The 19,174-nt window shown below is 38.2% G+C and overlaps 1 protein-coding gene across 5 annotated transcripts in view; it reads left to right on the top strand.

Annotated features, from left to right (window-relative positions):
* LOC125461865 (dnaJ homolog subfamily C member 13) overlaps positions 1–19,174 on the top strand; it is a 139,795-nt gene that overhangs the window by 64,816 nt on the left and 55,805 nt on the right. For 4 of the 5 annotated variants that reach the window (XM_048551169.2, XM_048551161.2, XM_048551198.2 and 1 more), the window contains 10 exons: positions 33–128; positions 1,002–1,145; positions 2,443–2,460; positions 5,802–5,884; positions 6,785–6,938; positions 10,782–10,885; positions 10,968–11,127; positions 17,884–17,946; positions 18,113–18,214; positions 18,300–18,404. In XM_048551169.2, coding sequence (XP_048407126.1) covers positions 33–128; positions 1,002–1,145; positions 2,443–2,460; positions 5,802–5,884; positions 6,785–6,938; positions 10,782–10,885; positions 10,968–11,127; positions 17,884–17,946; positions 18,113–18,214; positions 18,300–18,404 — 1,029 coding nt within the window. The remainder of the gene's footprint in view (positions 1–32; positions 129–1,001; positions 1,146–2,442; positions 2,461–5,801; positions 5,885–6,784; positions 6,939–10,781; positions 10,886–10,967; positions 11,128–17,883; positions 17,947–18,112; positions 18,215–18,299; positions 18,405–19,174) is intronic. The other variant, XM_048551178.2, reaches the window with a different exon arrangement.

The following is a 19,174-nucleotide window of genomic DNA, read 5'->3' on the forward strand; positions in this document are numbered from 1 at the left end:
GTTTTGCACTGAGAATTTTGCCTTGTTTTCAGCCAACAGGCTTACTAGCATACCTTGACAGCACAGAGCAAGTACCAGAAAAAGAAATTGACAGGATGCATATCAGGGATAATGTAAAAATTGCAACAGTAAGTAGAGAAAATAGATGCTTGTTTTCAACATGTCGTTAGAATAAACTTTGTTCTTCCGGAGAAAATTACTCATTGGTATGGAGAAGGGAGATGCGAAGGGAACGGAATTATCTTAATCAACCAGAAAATAGCTGAGTGATTGTTCCAGGACTGGTAAGACACCTGCACCAATAACTAAATCAGACATGGAAAGTTTAGATTTAACAAAGAAATCAAATTGTCATTGAAAAAGGTGAGCATGAGTTTGTTGTATCTTGATTTAAACACAAATGGTTTGCTAACATCCTTTTTAAGGAAGGCAGTGTGGTATCCTTGTTAGTCTAGCCCAACAGGAATGTTAACTGGCACTTTGTTCACTCCTTGCTAAAGTGACCTAGTAAGCCACTTAATTGTATTGTAGTAACAGTTGTTCAACAGTCATCCCTGCCCTCCACAGAAATGCCGACTATATCCCACAATTGGATTCAAAGTTACACTAGGGAAACTTACTACAAATGTTAATTTTTTTTATATTTGCCTTGACCACTCCCACTAAAAGCAAGTGACCAATTTCCAGATTGCCTGTAGCTGGCCAACAGGAGTCATCTGCACAGTTGGTTTAAGGGCCAAATCGGAAACTGAATGCAGGCCTGATAGCTGTCCTGCTACGCTGTTCAAGATCTTTATTTCTTGAGGCACACTTACTGTTTTTTAACACAATAGAAGAATTGTATCCTTTGCTCCTGTGGCCTTATCCCTGTTATCTGTTGTCTCTCTTTATCTGCTTGTACATAAATTCTTGAAAAATGCAGACTTGTAATAGTTTCTTGCAAGTATTCTCTTTCATGTATGTGGTGTGTATTTCTCAGTTGTGTACTTGAATTTCAACAGGATCAATATGGTAAATTTGGTAAAGTCCCAGAGTGGCAACGAAGGGCTGGACGAGCTGCTAAAGAGGTGGAGAAATTTGCCAAAGAAAAGGTTGATTTGCTTTTGTTACACTGGAGAGACAGAATGGGCATTGCTCAAAAGGAGGTAAATTTTTGATATGCTTTTCCATGAAAAGAAAATTAGCTAAATGCATTTGATTAATTCAATTTATTGATGCCTGAGAGACAATGGCAGAATACAGCTATTTACTATTTAGTAATGTCCCAAAATGTTTTATTGCATTCTTTAACTTTTAATAAAAAAACACTTGTTCGTGTAATTGCCATCTGCCATTAAATACTTGGGAGAAGAAATGACATAGAATAGCAGAGTCAGAATCTGTTGGTGCTGCACCTGGCTCCTTTTAATAGCACTTTGGTGATTTTGTCAGGTCTGTGTGTATCTTATTTGCCAACACATTGCTCGCTCTTTTCCTGCTTCCTGTTTTCCCTAGCACCACTCATCTCCCTCCCTCCCATCTATCCCACTTGGTATCGCATGCACTGTCCCAGCTTCAACAACCTAATTTGCTCTTTCATCCCAGCCCCATTTTGTAACCTCTGATCTCAGCTTTTCCTACTGATCTGATGTGTAATTGCTTGTAAATATATTACCACTCTTGAGGCACAGAAAGAATGCTTTCTCCTGGGGTAAGTCCAGAACTAAGGCGCACTTGGAAAAATTGTGCTACCTTTTAGCACAGGTTAAAAATGTATTGTGCAAATTTGCTGCCTCAGAAGGCTGTGAAGATGGGGTGATTGAATATCTTCAATGTGAAGGTAGATTCTTAGGTACGGGAATGAAAGGCTATTGAGTAGATGGGACTGTGGAATTGAAATACTGGATGCAGATTCAATTGCCCTTTTCTATAGGTACTTGGGTATATATCTTTGAAAAGGAAAGATTGTCAATGGGGAAAGTGCAAGGCACAGGTTACTATTTGGATTGCTGTTTCAAAGTACTGGCACTAACAAAGGTTGTATGGCCTCCTCTCGCATGGTAAAATTCAAGCTACCATTTCAGTTGAAATATCATTGTGACAGGGACATCATATGAACAGATTACAAGATGGAAAAATGGCACATTTTAAACAGATGTCTTTAGTAATGTAAAAGAATGATGTAATCTTTTGAAAGCAATTTTATAACCATTAAATTTCAGGTGTGAAGTTTGGTTTTATGAATTTTTAACTGTATAAAACTGCCACATAAGTTGGAGGGGGAATGCATTTCCTCTCCTCGCAGAATGATCGGCTATTATACTCTATTGAACTGGTCGTGTAGTCGGTGTTTTTTTTTCTCTCAACTTATATTAAAGTGCTGACCATGGCTTTCTAGAAAATTTAGTTTCACTTTTATCTTTTTATTTTTCCTCACGCTGTCGTTACTATTGATTTCAAAAGCAGGACAGGAACAATCTGGTAAGTAAGAGTTGCTTTTTGTTGGTGTACAGTTATGCATGTTGACTTAGTGTGCCTGTACTTGGTGTAGTTGCTTTTCTGTATGTTGACTTAGGTTTTGCTAAAGGTTAAGTTGGATGATCCAATGCACTTCATTTTAAACCTATGTTGGTAATGATTTTGTAAAGAAACTGTCCCTGTCACAGCAATTGTTTTATTTTGTGAAACATACAGCGTGGGGAACTGCTGCTGGAGAGTAGAGGAGGATCTGATACTGAAAATGCTGACTTTGCTCCCTCTCCTAAATTGGATCCTTTTGATTTAAGAAATATGTTGCTCTCTCTCGGGACAGGCTAGCAAGACTGACACGTTAACAAAAAAACAAATTCCCGTGAGCATTATGGATTAGATACCTTTTGTATCCTGACATTGGAAAATTCTGGGCATGTGTTCTGTGTCTGTTTGGACACCCCTCCCAAAAAAAGGGCTATACTCAGGACCGATAGAAGGTGTCCAGTTGGCGATAGTTACATCTGTTATAGGGAGATTAACAAGGATGTGACTAAGCAGATGTCATAAACTGCATTTGAACTATTTTATTTATACTTAATTTATATGTGGCTGCAAGGTCAAGTGTGACCCTTCAGTCTGTGCGTCAATGTCCTCATCCCCATGTCAACGTTTGACACCTGGTTGATGTTGACACATGCCTTGTCCATTTAGCTCTGTCAGTAATAGCATAGCATTTGAGCACCTTTGCCTCTGCATTATGAAATTCATCTCATCGTGCTTCAGTGTGACATCAGTTCTGCATTTTCAGTACCTGGTATAGCGGTTGCATTCAGCATCTCATGTTGGGATCTGATTTTGTCATTGCTCTATGCTATAACAGGGAATGGTTGCTGATTTAAATGCTTAATATAAATAAATTCTGCTTTCAGCACATTTACTAATCTGGTGGGCAACTGCAATAATTTAGTGTTTTGTTCCCCTTACATTTTTTAAAAGCATTGCTTGAAATATTTGTGTGATAACTTGGTGCAATTGGATTTACTGCAGCTGAAGATGAATTTTCACAATGTAAGGCATTTTCAATCAGTTATTAGTATGTGAGTAACCTGATTTTAAATGGCTGGAAGTCCAATTCACAAAACGCACAAATGTTTACCAGATGTTTTGGACTATAGTGGTCAGTTTTTAGTAATATTTAAACATTGCGTTCTAAAGCTAGTAAATTGTGCACTGTATCCAAAGAAAATCTAAATATATAGCCACTTAATTTGTCTGTAAATGAGCGCATATAGTGTAATCTGCTAGTGGTGAATAAATCATTTCTAGTAGTTTTCAGTAGACAGGACCGACTTGTCTGAACTGGCAGAAATTTGTTGCACTAAATGTAATTGGTTAAAAGTTTCTCAAATCAGTTGCATGAAATAATTGATTTTGAACCTTTGGTACCAAATAACCCAGAATAACATGGAAACTCTACCTCAATTACTTGTAGGCATTTGTCAAGCAGCCTTGATCTGACAGTATAAGGCAAAAAACACTTTAAGCTCTAGAATAATCAATATCAAGTTCCTAGAGTTTGCTTCTCCAGAAAGAAAATCAAACTGTGGTTGTATCTGGAGCTTGAATAAATAAGCATGTTGAATTGACATGGTTAGGGTCTTTGTTCTTTTGAAATTTTAACCTTTCTGTTTTTTGTTCTGTAATTCCTTAGATTCCTTTAATGTCTTGGCTTGCAGACCAATCTATCAGATCTTTTGACCTGTTCAATCAAATTATGCTTAATCTGAATCTTAATTCCACTTACTGCTTTGATTTTTCTAAATACCCATTACTGAACAATTCCAATTCCTGCTTTAAAGTTTTCTGACATAGTCTCAGCAACATTTTGGAGGAAGTAGTTTCAGATTCACTACCCTTCAAGTGAAGAAATACTCCTGTAGAATTACTAAATGGCCTATTGTAATTTAAAGGGTTATAACCCCCTTTCTGGACTTAACCTACCTGAGGAAATAGAACAGATGGAGACAAGGTATCAACTACCTTCATCATAAAACCACTGATTCCTAAACTAGAATAACCACTGAAGTGAATGTAGGTTTACCATAAGCAGCCCATTCTCATTTTGCTCTTCTGGCCTAGGTATTGTTCAGGCAAATCTGTATTTCCCCAATCGACTATCTTGTCCTTAAGGTGCAGTTGCTTCGGATGAGATCTAAACAAACTTTGTATAGATGTGACATAACTTCCTTTGTGTTTTGAGACCCCTTAGAATAAGAGGCATTTGTGTTTTTTTGCCTATGAAGCATTTTTTATGTACTTGAATTCCCTGAATTTACCTGCTCTCCCACAGTTCCTCCTACTTCATCTTTCTAAAATGTTTTCTTAAACTAAGAAGGGGTGACTTCACACATTCACATTAACCTTCAATTGTCACAGTTTCACCTAGTCAATGTATCTTCCCTGTCAATGTTCTGTTGCTTTATACTGTTTATTGTGTCACATCTCTTTGTCATCAGCAATCTTGGATATATAATTCTCTTTCTTCTTTTATCATTTATAATTAAAAATAAATACAGAAGTTGAAGCCCCAGCATCACTACTGATCAAATGCTGCCAGTTTGTGAATGCCATCATCCGTACTGTCTCCTACCTCTTGGCCAATTCCCTGTCCCTTTTATAGAGCCATGTCTGCAATGCTATACATGCTTTTTTGTCTTTATGTGCAACTTTATCAAATGCCTTCTGGAAGTCCAGTTGCATAATATCCACAGATATTTCTTTGGCATCTGTTACCTCAAAATTAACCAGACCAAGTTGATATTTTACCATTCCATCTTATCTTTAAGATCAGCTGCATAACCCAAATAATCAGCCATCCTGTTTCTGTTTTATTTTACAAAACTGAAAATACTTGATGGGCATGTATTGAGGAAAATTGTGGTTTGCAACAAGCTTTTTCATTCTTTTGGATGGTAATAGCTTAACAATGAGTCCTGAATCTAACTAAAGAGTAAGAAGGATGATACGTTAAATTACTTTGATTGTTCAAAGTCTTCGATTTAACACACAGACGTTGCAAATTCTAAAATCTTTACTTAACAATCCTTAAGAGGCTTTATTTTCAGATTCCACATCGAGAATTTAACTGTTTAGTTTAAGGTTATGGTACATTAATCATAATGCTCTAACTGAGAAACACTTTCAAAATATAACCTCAATTGTATAAGCATTAAGCACCCAAATTAGAGCTGAATTCTATCGTCATCTGCCTCAGGAGTAGTTGTAAACTTGCATATGTCAATATTGTTTTAACCAATGATTTAAAGCAGATTTCCTTCTTTGATTTATAGAATGCCAACCAAAAACCAGTTGTTTTAAGAAAAAGGCGACAAAGGATTAAAATAGAAGCAAACTGGGACCTCTTCTACTACAAGTAAAACATGCTTATATTTAAAACTGTAACTTTCATTTCCCTCCGTGTACTAGGAATGAGTAGTATTTGAATGAGTAGCCTGCTGTTTTGCTTTCTCACTCTTAGGAAGCTGTGGCTAATACTGCAGTGTGTTCATCTGGATGCCTTTTCGTGAATTAATGGGTTGCATATGAATTTAATAAAAACTGAAACTGTGTAGATGCTGTAAATCAAAAATAAGAACAGAAACTGCTGGAAAAGTTCAAGTCTGGCATCATCTGTAGAGGAAAAATTAGCTTAACTTATTGGGTCAAGTGGTATCGACCTGAAATGTTAACTCTGATTTCTGTCTACAGACCTGCTGATCTTTTCCAGCAATTTGTTTTTGTTGCATATTAACGTGTTTGGCTATGGACTGCATTTGTCTTGTGCTGATGTACTGCCAGTAGTGAAACTAAACTTTTCTGGAAGAAACACATTTCTGATAACTTTATTTTGCAGCTTATTTTACAGGGTGCTGTTAAGACCCTTCGGCCATACTTGAACTTTACTAATTCATCGAATAACTCAGCCGCTCTACTTCTGTTTTATTTGGTTCAAAGCTGCAAATGCTTGGTGATGGGCACATATATTGAGGAAAATTGTGGTTCATAACAGGCATTTTCTTTATTTTTGGATCGTAATAGCATAACCATGAGTCCTGAATCTAACTAAAGAATAAGAAGGATATGTTAAATAACTTTCACTGTTCAGTGTCTTCGATTTAACACACAGACATGGGGAAGTGTTCCATGTCTACAATTAGCTTATTTTTGATACCTTAGTTGTAGGAAATGATATCCAAGTACAGTTAATATTCTAATTTTCATAATTTAATTAAACAAATTGAAATAAAAGCTTTTCTTGGTTTTTTTTTCACAGATTTCAGATGGATCATGCCAAATCTAACTTAATCTGGAATTACAAAACAAGAGAAGAATTAAGAGATGCATTTGAAGCAGAAATAAGGGCTTTTAACATTGACAAGGAATTGGGAATTGCTAGTGTTATTTCTTGGAATCACCAGGAATTTGAAGTAAAGAAATTGATTTTCTAACTGAAGTTATTAAATGCAATTGTTCATTTTATTCTTTCTATCAATCTTAACCAAAATGTAGTTAATATTAACCCTGGTTAATATTCTGAGGTAACCCTATCATGGTAGGTGGTAAAATTCGAACTCCATAGAAGTCTGGAATAAAAAGCTAACCTAATAGTGACTGTGTAATCACTTTCGATTGTTGTAAAAACCGGTCTGGTTTGTTCATGTTCTGTTTAGGGAAGGAAATTTGCTACACTGATTTGGTCTGGCCCATGTGATATTAAACCCACAGTAATGTGCTGGACTTCCAACTTTCTTCAGAGCAATCAGGGATGGGCAGTCAATGCTGGCACAGCCAGTAATTGCACACCCATGAATGAATGTATTAAAATGTTTTATACTGGTCAGACTTTGCTGTTATCAATATGCAACTCGGTCTAAATTTTTCTTCTATTATCTGACCACTCTGTCATCGCATCAGGAAAGCAAATGCAATGCATCTGACCAGGTATTACATGAGCTGTGGCCTTGGGAAAACCAGTTTAATTGTGTCCAGAATGTGGGGCTTTTATAAGATTGGTATGTCTAGGAAAGAAACTGGACTAGACTGAATGTTTGTTTGGAATGATTCTACATTATAGACTTCGCTATCACACATTGTGATTTGAAAGCCAGCGGTACATCCTGGCTCAAACAGCTGTGGCTGAGAATATTTTTCACCCGAGACTAATACACAAAACGGTCTTGGGAGAGTTTGTTTCTATCAGTCAAAGGGTTATTGATCAGCAGTAGAACAGGTCTGTCATCTTAAATCAGCTGCTTTATGCCTTGCTGTACCATTTGGCAATGTTAACACTCCTCAGTACTGCACTGATGGATTAGCATCAGTTTTGGAATAGAGTTTGAACTCTCACTTAGAAGTGAGCTGAAGCTTAGGATGTAGTTTTGGCTGTAGGAATGTGTTCTAGAAACTAATGTCTAGATAACAGCTGCTTCACATGGTAGTTTTCTATTTAGTTACATACTGGATTTTGACAATTTAAGGGGCAACACCAAATGGTTGGGTTGTAGCAATTGACTAATTCACGTCAAATGTGATATACCTTGCTTACCCCCTAACTTGGGTCTTTGTAAAGCTTTAGGGGAGAAAAGACCCCCCCCCCCCCCCCCCCCCCGCCCGCCCGCCCCCCGGTCAGCCTTTCTCCATGAGGCAAAAGATTGTACCTGTTTCTTCCCGATGAAGCATGCAAATTATACCTGTCATTTATAAAGTGTGGAATCTTGCATGTTTTTCAACTTTATCCTACCACCTTCAAGTACATATGCTTAAATGTCCAGGTGTATGTTATTCCTTTTATAACATGCCATTTATGTTGCATCCCTTTTTATTTCTTTCAAATACACTACTAGCTAGTCATGATTTGAAGCTGGATTGGATCCTACTGTAACTAATCAGGTTTTATCTTGTTTGGAATTGAAATCTAATCCTCTAATTCCCGGATTTGCCTTTGCCATGGTTTGTTACACAATTGTGCGTATGATTTGCTTTGAGAATCAACAAGAACGTTCTTAAGGTAAAATTTGTTACTACGAAGGGTTAAGAACTGACTTCAAGCTTAATTTGCATCTTGTTCTAAGAAAAGGAGACATGGTTTAGTTTTATTTTTGTGTTCTTGGGCTTGTGCAAGAAGTTGTTAGAGGTCAATTTGTTCCCATGCGTTTGAATGAAGTTTAAGCAAAAGTGAGGGGAGGAGACAAACAGTCATTTCTCAGCAGCAGGTGTTCAATTGCATAACGAGAAATGCCAAGAGTTTGTCAGTCAGTACGTGTATTGGAGTGTAAAAGATTGCAGCAAAATGAAAACAAGAAACTTGTGAATTTGTTCTGAAATTGTGTGTAGCTACGATCCCAGCTGATGATGCTGATCAAGACAGATTCCAGAGTGGAGTGATAATGGGAACTGCAGATGCTGGAGAATCCAAGATAATAAAATGTGAGGCTGGATGAACACAGCAGGCCCAGCAGCATCTCAGGAGCACAAAAGCTGACGTTTCGGGCCTAGACCCTTCATCAGAGAGACTCCCTCTGATGGAGGGTCTCGGCCCGAAACGTCAGCTTTTGTGCTCCTGAGATGCTGCTGGGCCTGCTGTGTTCATCCAGCCTCACATTTTATTATCTTAGATTCCAGAGTGGAACCTGATTTGTTTGACTATGTTTTATATTTGCAATTTGGATACTATGGTGGTCTCTATGCGTTTAGACAAGAGGCTGTCCATATACTTTTAATACAAGAATATTTGAAGTTCCTTTTACACAAGGAGAAAACTTCTCTGAGCAGCACCAGAACAACCAGATGAAATGTCTTATTACCAATATCAGAAGTAAAGATTCAACCCTTTTACCCTCAACAACAACCTTACGGATTCTTCAAACTCAAGGAGGGGTTGCCCTCCCTCCATTTTCAAGGTTCTTGTTTCGGTTGGCATGGCTGTACTTTCTTTGTTTCTGGCTAACAACTTTATTCACTGATGCTATCTTTGGACAATGTTTCTTCCTGACACCCTTAAGTGTGCTTTGTTATTAGTTTGTTTATTTATTTGTCAATAGGAGTTATTTAAGTTTCTCTTACCCCAACCTTCTAATTTTGAAACTTTGTCTTGCTGACATTATACCACCCCCATATTGTCTCCGTCTTGGCAACAATCCATTTCTTTCCCTCTCTCCTACCTTTTTTAAATATTTTTAAAGCTACATTCAAAGACGTGTAAATGAGTTCTGGACATGCCAGAGCCACTCAGAACCCTAAATAATTTGTCGTCCCTTCCTTAACTCACATTATAGAAATACAGATCAAAGTTAAATCTATGCATGATACTGCCCAATCTGAAACTCAAACTTCCATATAATACATCATGAACCTTTCATGATTAGTATATTTAATTTGCAGTTTGTTTTCAATGTCTTGGGGGCAGAGATCGGATGAATGAGATGAGTTTCTGGTGACTGCACAGAGATTTGTGGCGGGGGGGCGGGAAAAGACAATGTTGTAGCTGTCTCATCTTGAATGTGAGCAAGGAAATTCAGTGTGGACATGATGTCTTCACTAATATCTGGGTCTTTGAGGATTTTGCTGGAATGCAAGGAATAATGTGAATTTTTTTTGATAGTTCTAGTAATATTTTTAAACCTCCCCTTGCCTGATGTAATAAAGTTCATAGTCTTTTTTAGAACTTTGTTTAATGCTGTATTCTTTGTTAAAACTGGCATCGACAGCTTCTTAGGAATGTGTTCAGTAACTAACCACTAACAATCATCTGTGAGGATCTAACAAACCAGGTTTCCCTCTGGGATTTGACTTGTGTTAATACCAGCTGGGACCTTAAGTTTTTTTTTTCTAAAACTATTTTTGTCTGCTTGAATATGTAAAAGCTCACAAAATAAAATCAACACTTTTTGGCTTGATTTTGAACTTTTAGCCTTATTTGGTAGGTTTCTACTAAAACTGAAAACTTATTACGGTGATTAAGCTAAAACTAAGTGCCCAGAATTTTCCTATGAAGGTTGTAATTCTATTGCCCATTTAGTTTTTGCTCACTTCATTTTTTTTTTTAGTTTTTGCTTGCTTTTACTACTTTTAATTTTGTCTGTTGTCTTGCTGGTTTTTGTCGTTTTGCCCATTTTGGTTTTGGCTTTGCTTGTTTTGTTTTCTTTTGTGTGCTATCTTCCTTTTTGGAAGAATCCATTTTATGTGAAGTCTGATTTGTCAGCCAATGCAGAGTGACGCTGCTAATTGTCATTACTATGGAGATTTTCAACTCTGTTTCACCTCTTGTTCAGGTTAGGTATGAGTGCCTTGCAGATGAAATCAAAATTGGAGATTATTACCTGCGCCTATTGTTGGAGGAAGGTGAAAATGAAGAGACAAGTACAATCAAGAGATCGTAAGCCTGAATTCCTGTAACAAATTTTTTAAATTATGTTTCTCCCTCTTATATCTTGTTTCAATGTGTGCATTTATTGCAGGTATGAATTTTTCAATGAGTTGTATCATCGCTTCTTGCTTACGCCTAAAGTGAATATGAAGTGTTTATGTTTACAAGCTTTGACCATTGTTTACGGCAAATGCTATGAGGAGATAGGACCATTCAGTGATACTAAATACATTGTTGGAATGCTGGAGAGGGTGAGCACAACAAATCTTTTGAACTTTGTTCTTGTTAGCTTAGCACACCTTTTAGACATGCTGCATATGGAACCTAGTTTTCTCAATGGTACCAATTTGGTATTTTCATTGCAGTAGCGTATAAGACACAAGTTGTTCTAGTGTTGGAATTTCAGACTTGATTTTCTTCCTGCCTGAACTATGCTCCTGAGGATTGCATTGGACCCGTTTATTTCGTTTTGTTAGGACTTTGCAACTAAATAACTTTTGAAGTTGTTAATATGTTATACACATTGCAAAATGATGTTAAAACCTTTTTTGAAATGGGTTTATTTTAGCTGTTTATCAAGGAATTTATTTGAATGTTTCCCTCCATGTGTGATGGGATGACATACGTGTGTTTTAAAGGCTGCCCCTTTTTACTATGCTTTTGGACATGCTGGCTACTACTTAAACACTCTGTGGTCTGACTCTTCATGAAACACCTTTTTTGTTCAGGTTAGATACAACTGCCTGTAGATGGAATTATAAGGGGAGTTTATTATTTACATCCTGTTGTTGAAAGAGGATGAAAATGAAGAGACGAGTACCAGCAAGACATCTGTAACATCTTTATTTATAAATATACTTTAGCTCCTAAGACGTCAGTGAAAATCATTGTATTCCGTTCATGATTCAAATGTATTTTGTAATCAAAGGGATTGAGATTTTTTTAAACCAAGTGGCTTCTCCCTCTTCCTGTTTTCTTAGCTTCTTTGTGTAGAAATTTAATGTAACCTAACCTTTTTTTCCCTCTGTGAATGTCTGTGCTAGTTAACCTATTGCTAGGAAGCTGTAGAGTTTATGCTGAAGGAATTGGAATCCAGGAATTCAACCAATTGCACCATCATGGAAACTTACCTATTTAAGCATACAGTTGGGGTGACAATGGACTAGTAGTATTTATTGCTAGACTGTAAATCCAAAAGCCCAGCTAATGTTCTGGGCATCTGGCTTCAAATCCTGTCATGGCAGATGATGGAATTTGAATGCAATAAAGACCTGAAATTGAGTCCAATGAATCCATTTTTCTATTTTTCATGAAAATCCCATCTGATACATTAATGTTCTTCAGGCACCCGACGCTTCAGACCCATGGTAATCTGGTTGACTTTTTTAACTGGCCACTGGTGTTAGGGATGGCTAATGCTGGCTCAGCCAGTGGTGCCCATATCCCATGAAAGAATTTTAAACAAAAAAAGTAAGGTACCACTCAGATAACTAAAGGGTCAGTTAGCTCTGTGATGCCAAAGGTGTGAGTTCAACTCTTCTCCACCCACCCACCCGTTGAGTTTACTGTGAAGGACTGTCCTCTTCAACCTCTCCCCTTGCCTGAGGCGTGCTGACACTCAGATTAAACTACAGCTAATCAGCCTGTCTTTAACCAGAGAGCAACCTTATAGTCTGGTAAGGCCAAGATGACTCTAACATCCCTTTTTAAATAGCTTTGTTTTGTATTGGTTTAACACTGGCTTATTTGTTTTCCCCTTGCACAAAGGAGCCCTGTTCTGAATCTTGTATCTGCAAATGGCATCTAACTTTGTAATCCAATTCATAGACTGAGGCCTTTTTGTGCTTTTAAATTGTGATGTAGACTGATTTTAGAAAATTTGGTGATGGGATAAAGGTATTGCTGGCGAGGTTCGCATTTATTGTCCACCCATGATTGCCCTTTATAGGTGTTGGTTAATGTCAGTTCAAGAAGGCAGAGGTCTGTGCGTGTGTGAGAAGGTGGCTGTTCCCAACAGCGCTGCCAACAAGGGTATTTCATAGCTGTGAGAACTTCATGCTATGCACTAAATGGTGTCCTGGCATGTGCACCTTTTTTATGTATTAGGCAGAAATTATCAAGTGAGCCAGAGATGCTTAGAGCTCTTAAGCAAGCAGAAATTTCAGTTGGCTTGAAAGTGAATGATTGGAACGCTGCCAGAGAAAATGAGTTGTCCCAAGGGCAGCTTTGGCCTGTGTTCCCTGAGGTTTGTCACCCACCGTGTAGCAAATGGGGCACAGACTATCGTGTCACAGTGGGTAGGTTGTCACAGCAAGTTCATGCAGGTAGTTGATGTTTTGTCCTCTGGGTTCACAGACTCCGAATAAGTCACTTAACATTTTAGGGTTGAGATAAGTGGGAATTTCTTCACTTCAAAGGTATCTGAATTTGGAATTCTGGGTTTGGATGCTTTGCTGTTAAGCATAATTCAAGGCTGAAGTTGATAGATTTGTGTACATTAGAGGGGCATAAAAGTATGTTAGGCAGGTGGTGTTGATGTAGAAGATCAGCATGATCTCATTGAATGGCAAAACTGCTCAAAAGGCCAAATGGCCTATTCCTCCTCTGTCTTGCGTTCTTTCACAGATGAATCCTGTTCTATGTTAACTTGAGTCAGGGAATATGATTTGACCTTGAGCTACTTGACTTGTGTCACAATGAGTCCTCTGCTGTCAGATAATTGAAGCCCAAGTTAGTGCAACACTGTTCAGTGAAGCCTTATTCACTTTAAATGTCATGAGCCAGTCTGGCACAAGTTGTATCGCAGGCAATATGTGCTGCATCATAAAGACACACTTATCTTTGCCTTGGCAATTACTTTTTAAAGAAAAAGACTGAGCTTTTGTACTTTTTCAAATTCCAAAGTTAGTGTCTGACCAAATGCCCAAAAAAAATGGAAATCTGAATTAACACAAAATACTCTGAGGTATCTCACCTGAACAGCTAACTTATGTGCTCGCTCCACAGATCTTACTATCATTGGAAAATACTAGAGATGAACTACTTCATTGCAAATACAGTTGGAGAAGAACTGATAGATCCAAAGGAGGTCTGCTAGCTGTCTAATAAGTAGAAATGACCATGGGAAATGTGGCAGATATAGAAAAGCAACCAGGAGCAGAAATGTGACAGAAGAAAGCTGAGTGGACCTCCAGGACTGTAGGCCACCCAAATGGCTATCTGCATGTCTTCCATTCTGCAGATCTGATGTCATCAGCCTCCATTATCAGCCGGTGTTTTCTGAGAGAAAATGGGTGGTTAAGGGCTTAAAGTTAAATTCAATGCTGCCATTGCAGAAAGCTGTAGTGTTTAAGAAAGATGAATTGCTGCCTCTGTAGCTTGTAGTGAACTTTCTCTTGAATAGCATTAGATCAAGAGATCAGAATGGAATTGGGACTCCTTTTTTTGGTTTTGTAGAAACCTCATTTACCAGCTTTACTTTTTTGCACTGTCAACCGAACCATTTAGTTATATTTTCCCTCCAACCCACCTCAAACCTCCTGTCATTTGTTTTCTTGACTCTTAATATGCTCAGCTGGGAAACCTGTAGCATTTTGGGTGTGATGAATAGTCAAGGAATTGAAATGTTTTTCTCTACATTTGCTGCCTGACCGGCTGAATGCTTCCAGCCTTTCAGTTTTTAAAGAGAAAAAGATTCCCATCCCCAAGTGGTAATGTAGATTGGGCACTAGGCTAGTTTTTTTTTCCAATTTCCTCACAGGAAGAGGGTGTTGCTGGCTAGGCAGTGTTTATTGCCCACCCCTGGGCAGTTAAGAATCAACCATATTGCTGTGGGTATGAAGTCACATGTAGGCCAGACCAGGTAATGATGGCAGTTTCCTTCCCTAAAGGATGTTGGTGAACTGGGTGGGTTTTTCCAATGAGCGATTCATGGTCCTCATTAAATTCTTAATTTATTGGGAATCTGGGTCCCAAGGCCGTTATCTAGTGCTCTGGATTAACAGTCCAGTGATAATGCCACTAGGCCATCAGCTCCCTTATTGTGCGATGGCAGAGTTTCATCAAAACCTATTTATATCGTGGCTTTGCCATAATTAAGCATCAGTGAAGTGTTTCAGAGGACAATTACAAAACCAAGTATGACAGCAAACCAAATGAGATATTTGGTTGGATGACTTAAAGCTCGGTCAAAGTGGTTTTAGTGCCTTTTATAGGTGGGGAGAGGAGTAGAGAGGATATCCCAGATCTTGGGCCTAGACGAATGAAGGTATGGCCACCGCTGTGTTGAAGTAATTAAAGTTGTAGGTGTACAGGATATTGGATTGAAGAAGCAGATATGTCAGAGGATTATGGATTTGGATCAGATTTCAGGTCGAGAGGGGTGAGGGTATGGAGACATTGGAAAACAAGGATAAGAAATTTAAAGTGAAGACTTTGCATGTCTGGGATTCAGGTTAGTGAGTACAGGGGTCGTGAAAGAACTGGACTTGGTGTGAATTGAGTAGCAGAGCTTTGAGTGGCCACAGGTTGGAGTTTAGAATATTAAGTGATATTTTTCGGGGGCCAGCTTCCAAACAGCATGAATTAACATCCAATGTACACTGCTCTGTCTAGTGTGTTCAATGATGTGAATTTGAAATGACAGAGATGTGCTTTCAGCACTAGAAGAAAAACATCCAGTGCAATTCCTTGTGGATTTTGTTTTTCAAATTGGGCAATTTCAACTGACTCAGCTGAAACTTTAGCCTTTTTAATATACTGATTTACTAACCACTTCTAATCTGGTGGCTGAAGTGCTGAGTGAATGAAACCTTATTTTGAAGTGAATTTATTAGTAATTCAAGTTGGACAGCGCACAGTAATCCAAATGTGGCCTGGCCAGAGCCTTTCAGAACCTCCAGAAGTACATTCCTGTTTTTATAATCAAGTCCGTTCAAAATAAATGTCAACGTGCATGCGCCTTCCTGACTACTGACTCAACCTACAAGTTTACCTTGAGAGAATTGTGGACTAGAGCTCCCAAGTCTCTTTGCACTTCAGACTTCTGAATTTTCTCTCGATTGAGAAAATAGCCCATGCTTCTATTCTTCTTACCAAAGTGCATGACCTCACTTTCCCACGTTGTACTCCATCTGCCACTACTTTGCCCTCTCTCCGAACCTGTCCAAATCTTCTGCAGCCTCCCTGCCACTGCTATACTACCTGTCCTTCTACCTATCTTTGTCTCGTCTGCAAACTTAGCTGGAATGCCCTCAGCTCCTTCATCTCGATCTTAACTGTATAAAGTGAAGTGTTATGGTCCTAACACTGACCCTTGCGGAACAACATTGTCACTAGCTGCTATCTCAAGAAAGGCCGTTTTAGATCCACTCTCTGCTTTCTGCCAGACAGCCAGTTTTCTATCCATGCTAGTACCTTACCTTTAAGACTATGGGCCCGTATCTTACTCATCAGCCTCTTGTGCGGCGCCTTGTCAAAGGCATTCTTGAAATCGAGATAGATAACATGTATTAGCTTTCCTTGTTCTAGAGGCTGGAATGGAGAATGCCAATCAGTACAACAATGGCTTATTTTGTTCCCCTCTCCACATATTCTACCAAGATCAGACAAAAGAAAACCAAAAAAACTTGAGTGACACTTTGAAGAGATTTGAGTGGAATGTGGCTGGAATATTTGACTTTCCCACAAGTTCTGTGCTTGTCATCTGACAATTTGCATTCTGCGAGCACATGGGTAATGCTAACAACCATTCATTCTATTTCAGCTGGTGGATTTCGTTTTACTGGGTTTTTGTATTCAAATTAAATGAGAAATGAATCTTCAGGCTGGATACCTTATCAGGATTAAGTCAAAACCTAATTCAGTAGATGAAGTTAAGAGATAACCAGGTGTAGAGCTGGATGAACACAGCAGGCCGAGTAGGAAAGCCGATGCTTCGGGCCTACGCTCTTCAGAAGGGTCTAGGCCCGAAAAGTCAGCCTTCCTGCTCCTCTGCTGCTTGGCCTGCTGTGTTCATCCAGCTGTACACCTTGTTACCTCAGATTCTCCAGCATCTGCAGTTCCTACTGTCTCAGCAGATGAAGTTATCTGGATGTGTTTCATGACAACATTGGTAAACAAGATTCTTGAGCTTCAGCCATGCAAGACCAGGAATTTGAGTTGTAGCTGGGCCCTCATTAAGTACCTACCCTTTCTGTTATGCTTTGAATCATTCCAACGGTCAGAGCTGAAGCAGACGAAACTAATTTTCTTAGCAGTAACCTTAGAAATAAGGTAAAGTCTCAGGATGGTCTCCTAGATTTCATCTGATGCTTCAGAAATATTGAATGTGAAGAATACAAAGAAGCAGGAGCCCAAACCCTGTTACTCTGCAGTGAAAGTGACAGTTGAAGTGATGGGTGTTCATGTTTTTGGGAGGGAAGCAAACAATGATCCAAGTGCTTATTTAAACTGACCACCCCTCGTGGCCCTAAATATGTCTTTAGAACGTCAATTAATTTTAAGTGCTTTGAATTTCACAAATAGACTACTGTATAAATCTTGACTTTCATCATCCTGGCTCCCAATCCTCCCCTGGCTCTAGGAAGTTTATTAATTATATTATTGTTACCTTATGACAGGACTTTGATATGTTTTTGAAGCTGTTTTGTTGTCACTGTATGTATGAATGCTAATTGTTCTCCTCCAAGTCTTTATTGTTTAACATCCATGTGATAAAGTGTATAATTAATTATTAATTGATGTAATCTGCAGTTTGATTTAGAAACTAACCTAGCCAACTCCTGCTTGGGCAAGGAATATTGCTTCCTAAATTTAGCTGAGCTGCTCATTTTGCTTAGTTTGTGAACATTGAGTAACAGAACAATTACAAACTGAGCAGCCGTTTTAGTGATGCTTTATTCGAAGTAATTGTCAGGATCTAATCCTTCCACGAGGCTTTAATAAAGTGTTGATCAAGATTTTTGTCCACAATAAATTACAGCCAACAATGATGTTGTGTTTTGCAGTGTACAGACAAACTGGAGAGAGACCGACTAATTCTTTTTCTAAACAAACTGATTCTTAACAAGGTGAGAAAGTATCTAAGTTTCAAAATGTTGCCCGGCTCACTTTTTATTAAACACCTTTTTATGCAAGTTGTCTAAATACTTATGTGATGTGATTTTGTGTGACTGAACTAAATAATCATTGTAATCCAAACCATTGAATTGAACATCAGGAAATTGTAATTTGCAGAAAAATGTTAAGGAAATCATGGATTCCAGTGGAGTTAGAATCCTTGTGGATTTGCTTACTCTTGCACACCTTCATACAAGCAGAGCTACTGTTCCATTGCAGGTATGTGTGATTGGCTCACTTGCAAGTATGCTTTTGACAATGTTTGAAATGTTTGAGAAGTCATGCTGGTTATGTTTATTTTCAGAGCAATGTTATCGAAGCATCACCAGATATGAAGAGAGACAGTGAAAAAGAATGGTACTTTGGAAATGCTGACAAAGAGCGACTTGGTCCTTATAGCTTTGAAGAGGTGTGTTTTACTGATCTCCCAGATGTGTACAATGATTGACTGAATGTGACAATAGTCATATTCTCAAAGCTTAACACTGGTTAAATTCTTTACATCTTCAAAGTACTTTGGATAGTTCTCTATATAATAATTCAAAATACATGTTGCTGCACTAGTTTTGAAAGTGAATGGATTGATTCCTGACCTAACACCACATGTGACCAAAAAACTTGACTCCCTACTGCATTAGTTGCAAGAAAATTGAACCAGCTGAAAAATTTCTTGTTCCAGTATTTATAATTAATCTTTGTGGATATTTTAGCAAAAATAGCACATTTACAGGAAAGCCTTGAGTTGGTTAATAAAGGTGAATTTCTTTTTTAATGTTTTACTGCTTTGAAGTATTTCTGTTTCTTAGTCACATTTTCCTCATTTTGGCACTCAAGGTAAGTTGTCGCAGCTTGGAAATGCCAATGTATTTTTTTGCAATCACTTACAGTATCGCTTGCTGTTTGATTCGATATTTAAAGTTTGTGTCCAGTTAATTAACGTTGCATTAAATTGGTTATACGCTTGAGTTCTAAAGGACTTCACTGCTCTGTTGAGCCAATATCAGCTGCTGAAGAAATAATTAAGAGGAAGCAACAATATCGATTGAAGTGCTGTAGTAGATTTTTTGGGAAGGTAGTGACCTCCTTCCCTGCTCCTCGTCTAAATTTTATCCATGCAACTGGATGGTATTTTTCAAAATAATGAGCTCTAACTTCAGTCATTGCTTGTTAGCATTTAAT

Source organism: Stegostoma tigrinum, chromosome 2, assembly GCF_030684315.1.
Source record: "Stegostoma tigrinum isolate sSteTig4 chromosome 2, sSteTig4.hap1, whole genome shotgun sequence".
Taxonomy (NCBI): Eukaryota; Metazoa; Chordata; class Chondrichthyes; order Orectolobiformes; family Stegostomatidae; genus Stegostoma; species Stegostoma tigrinum.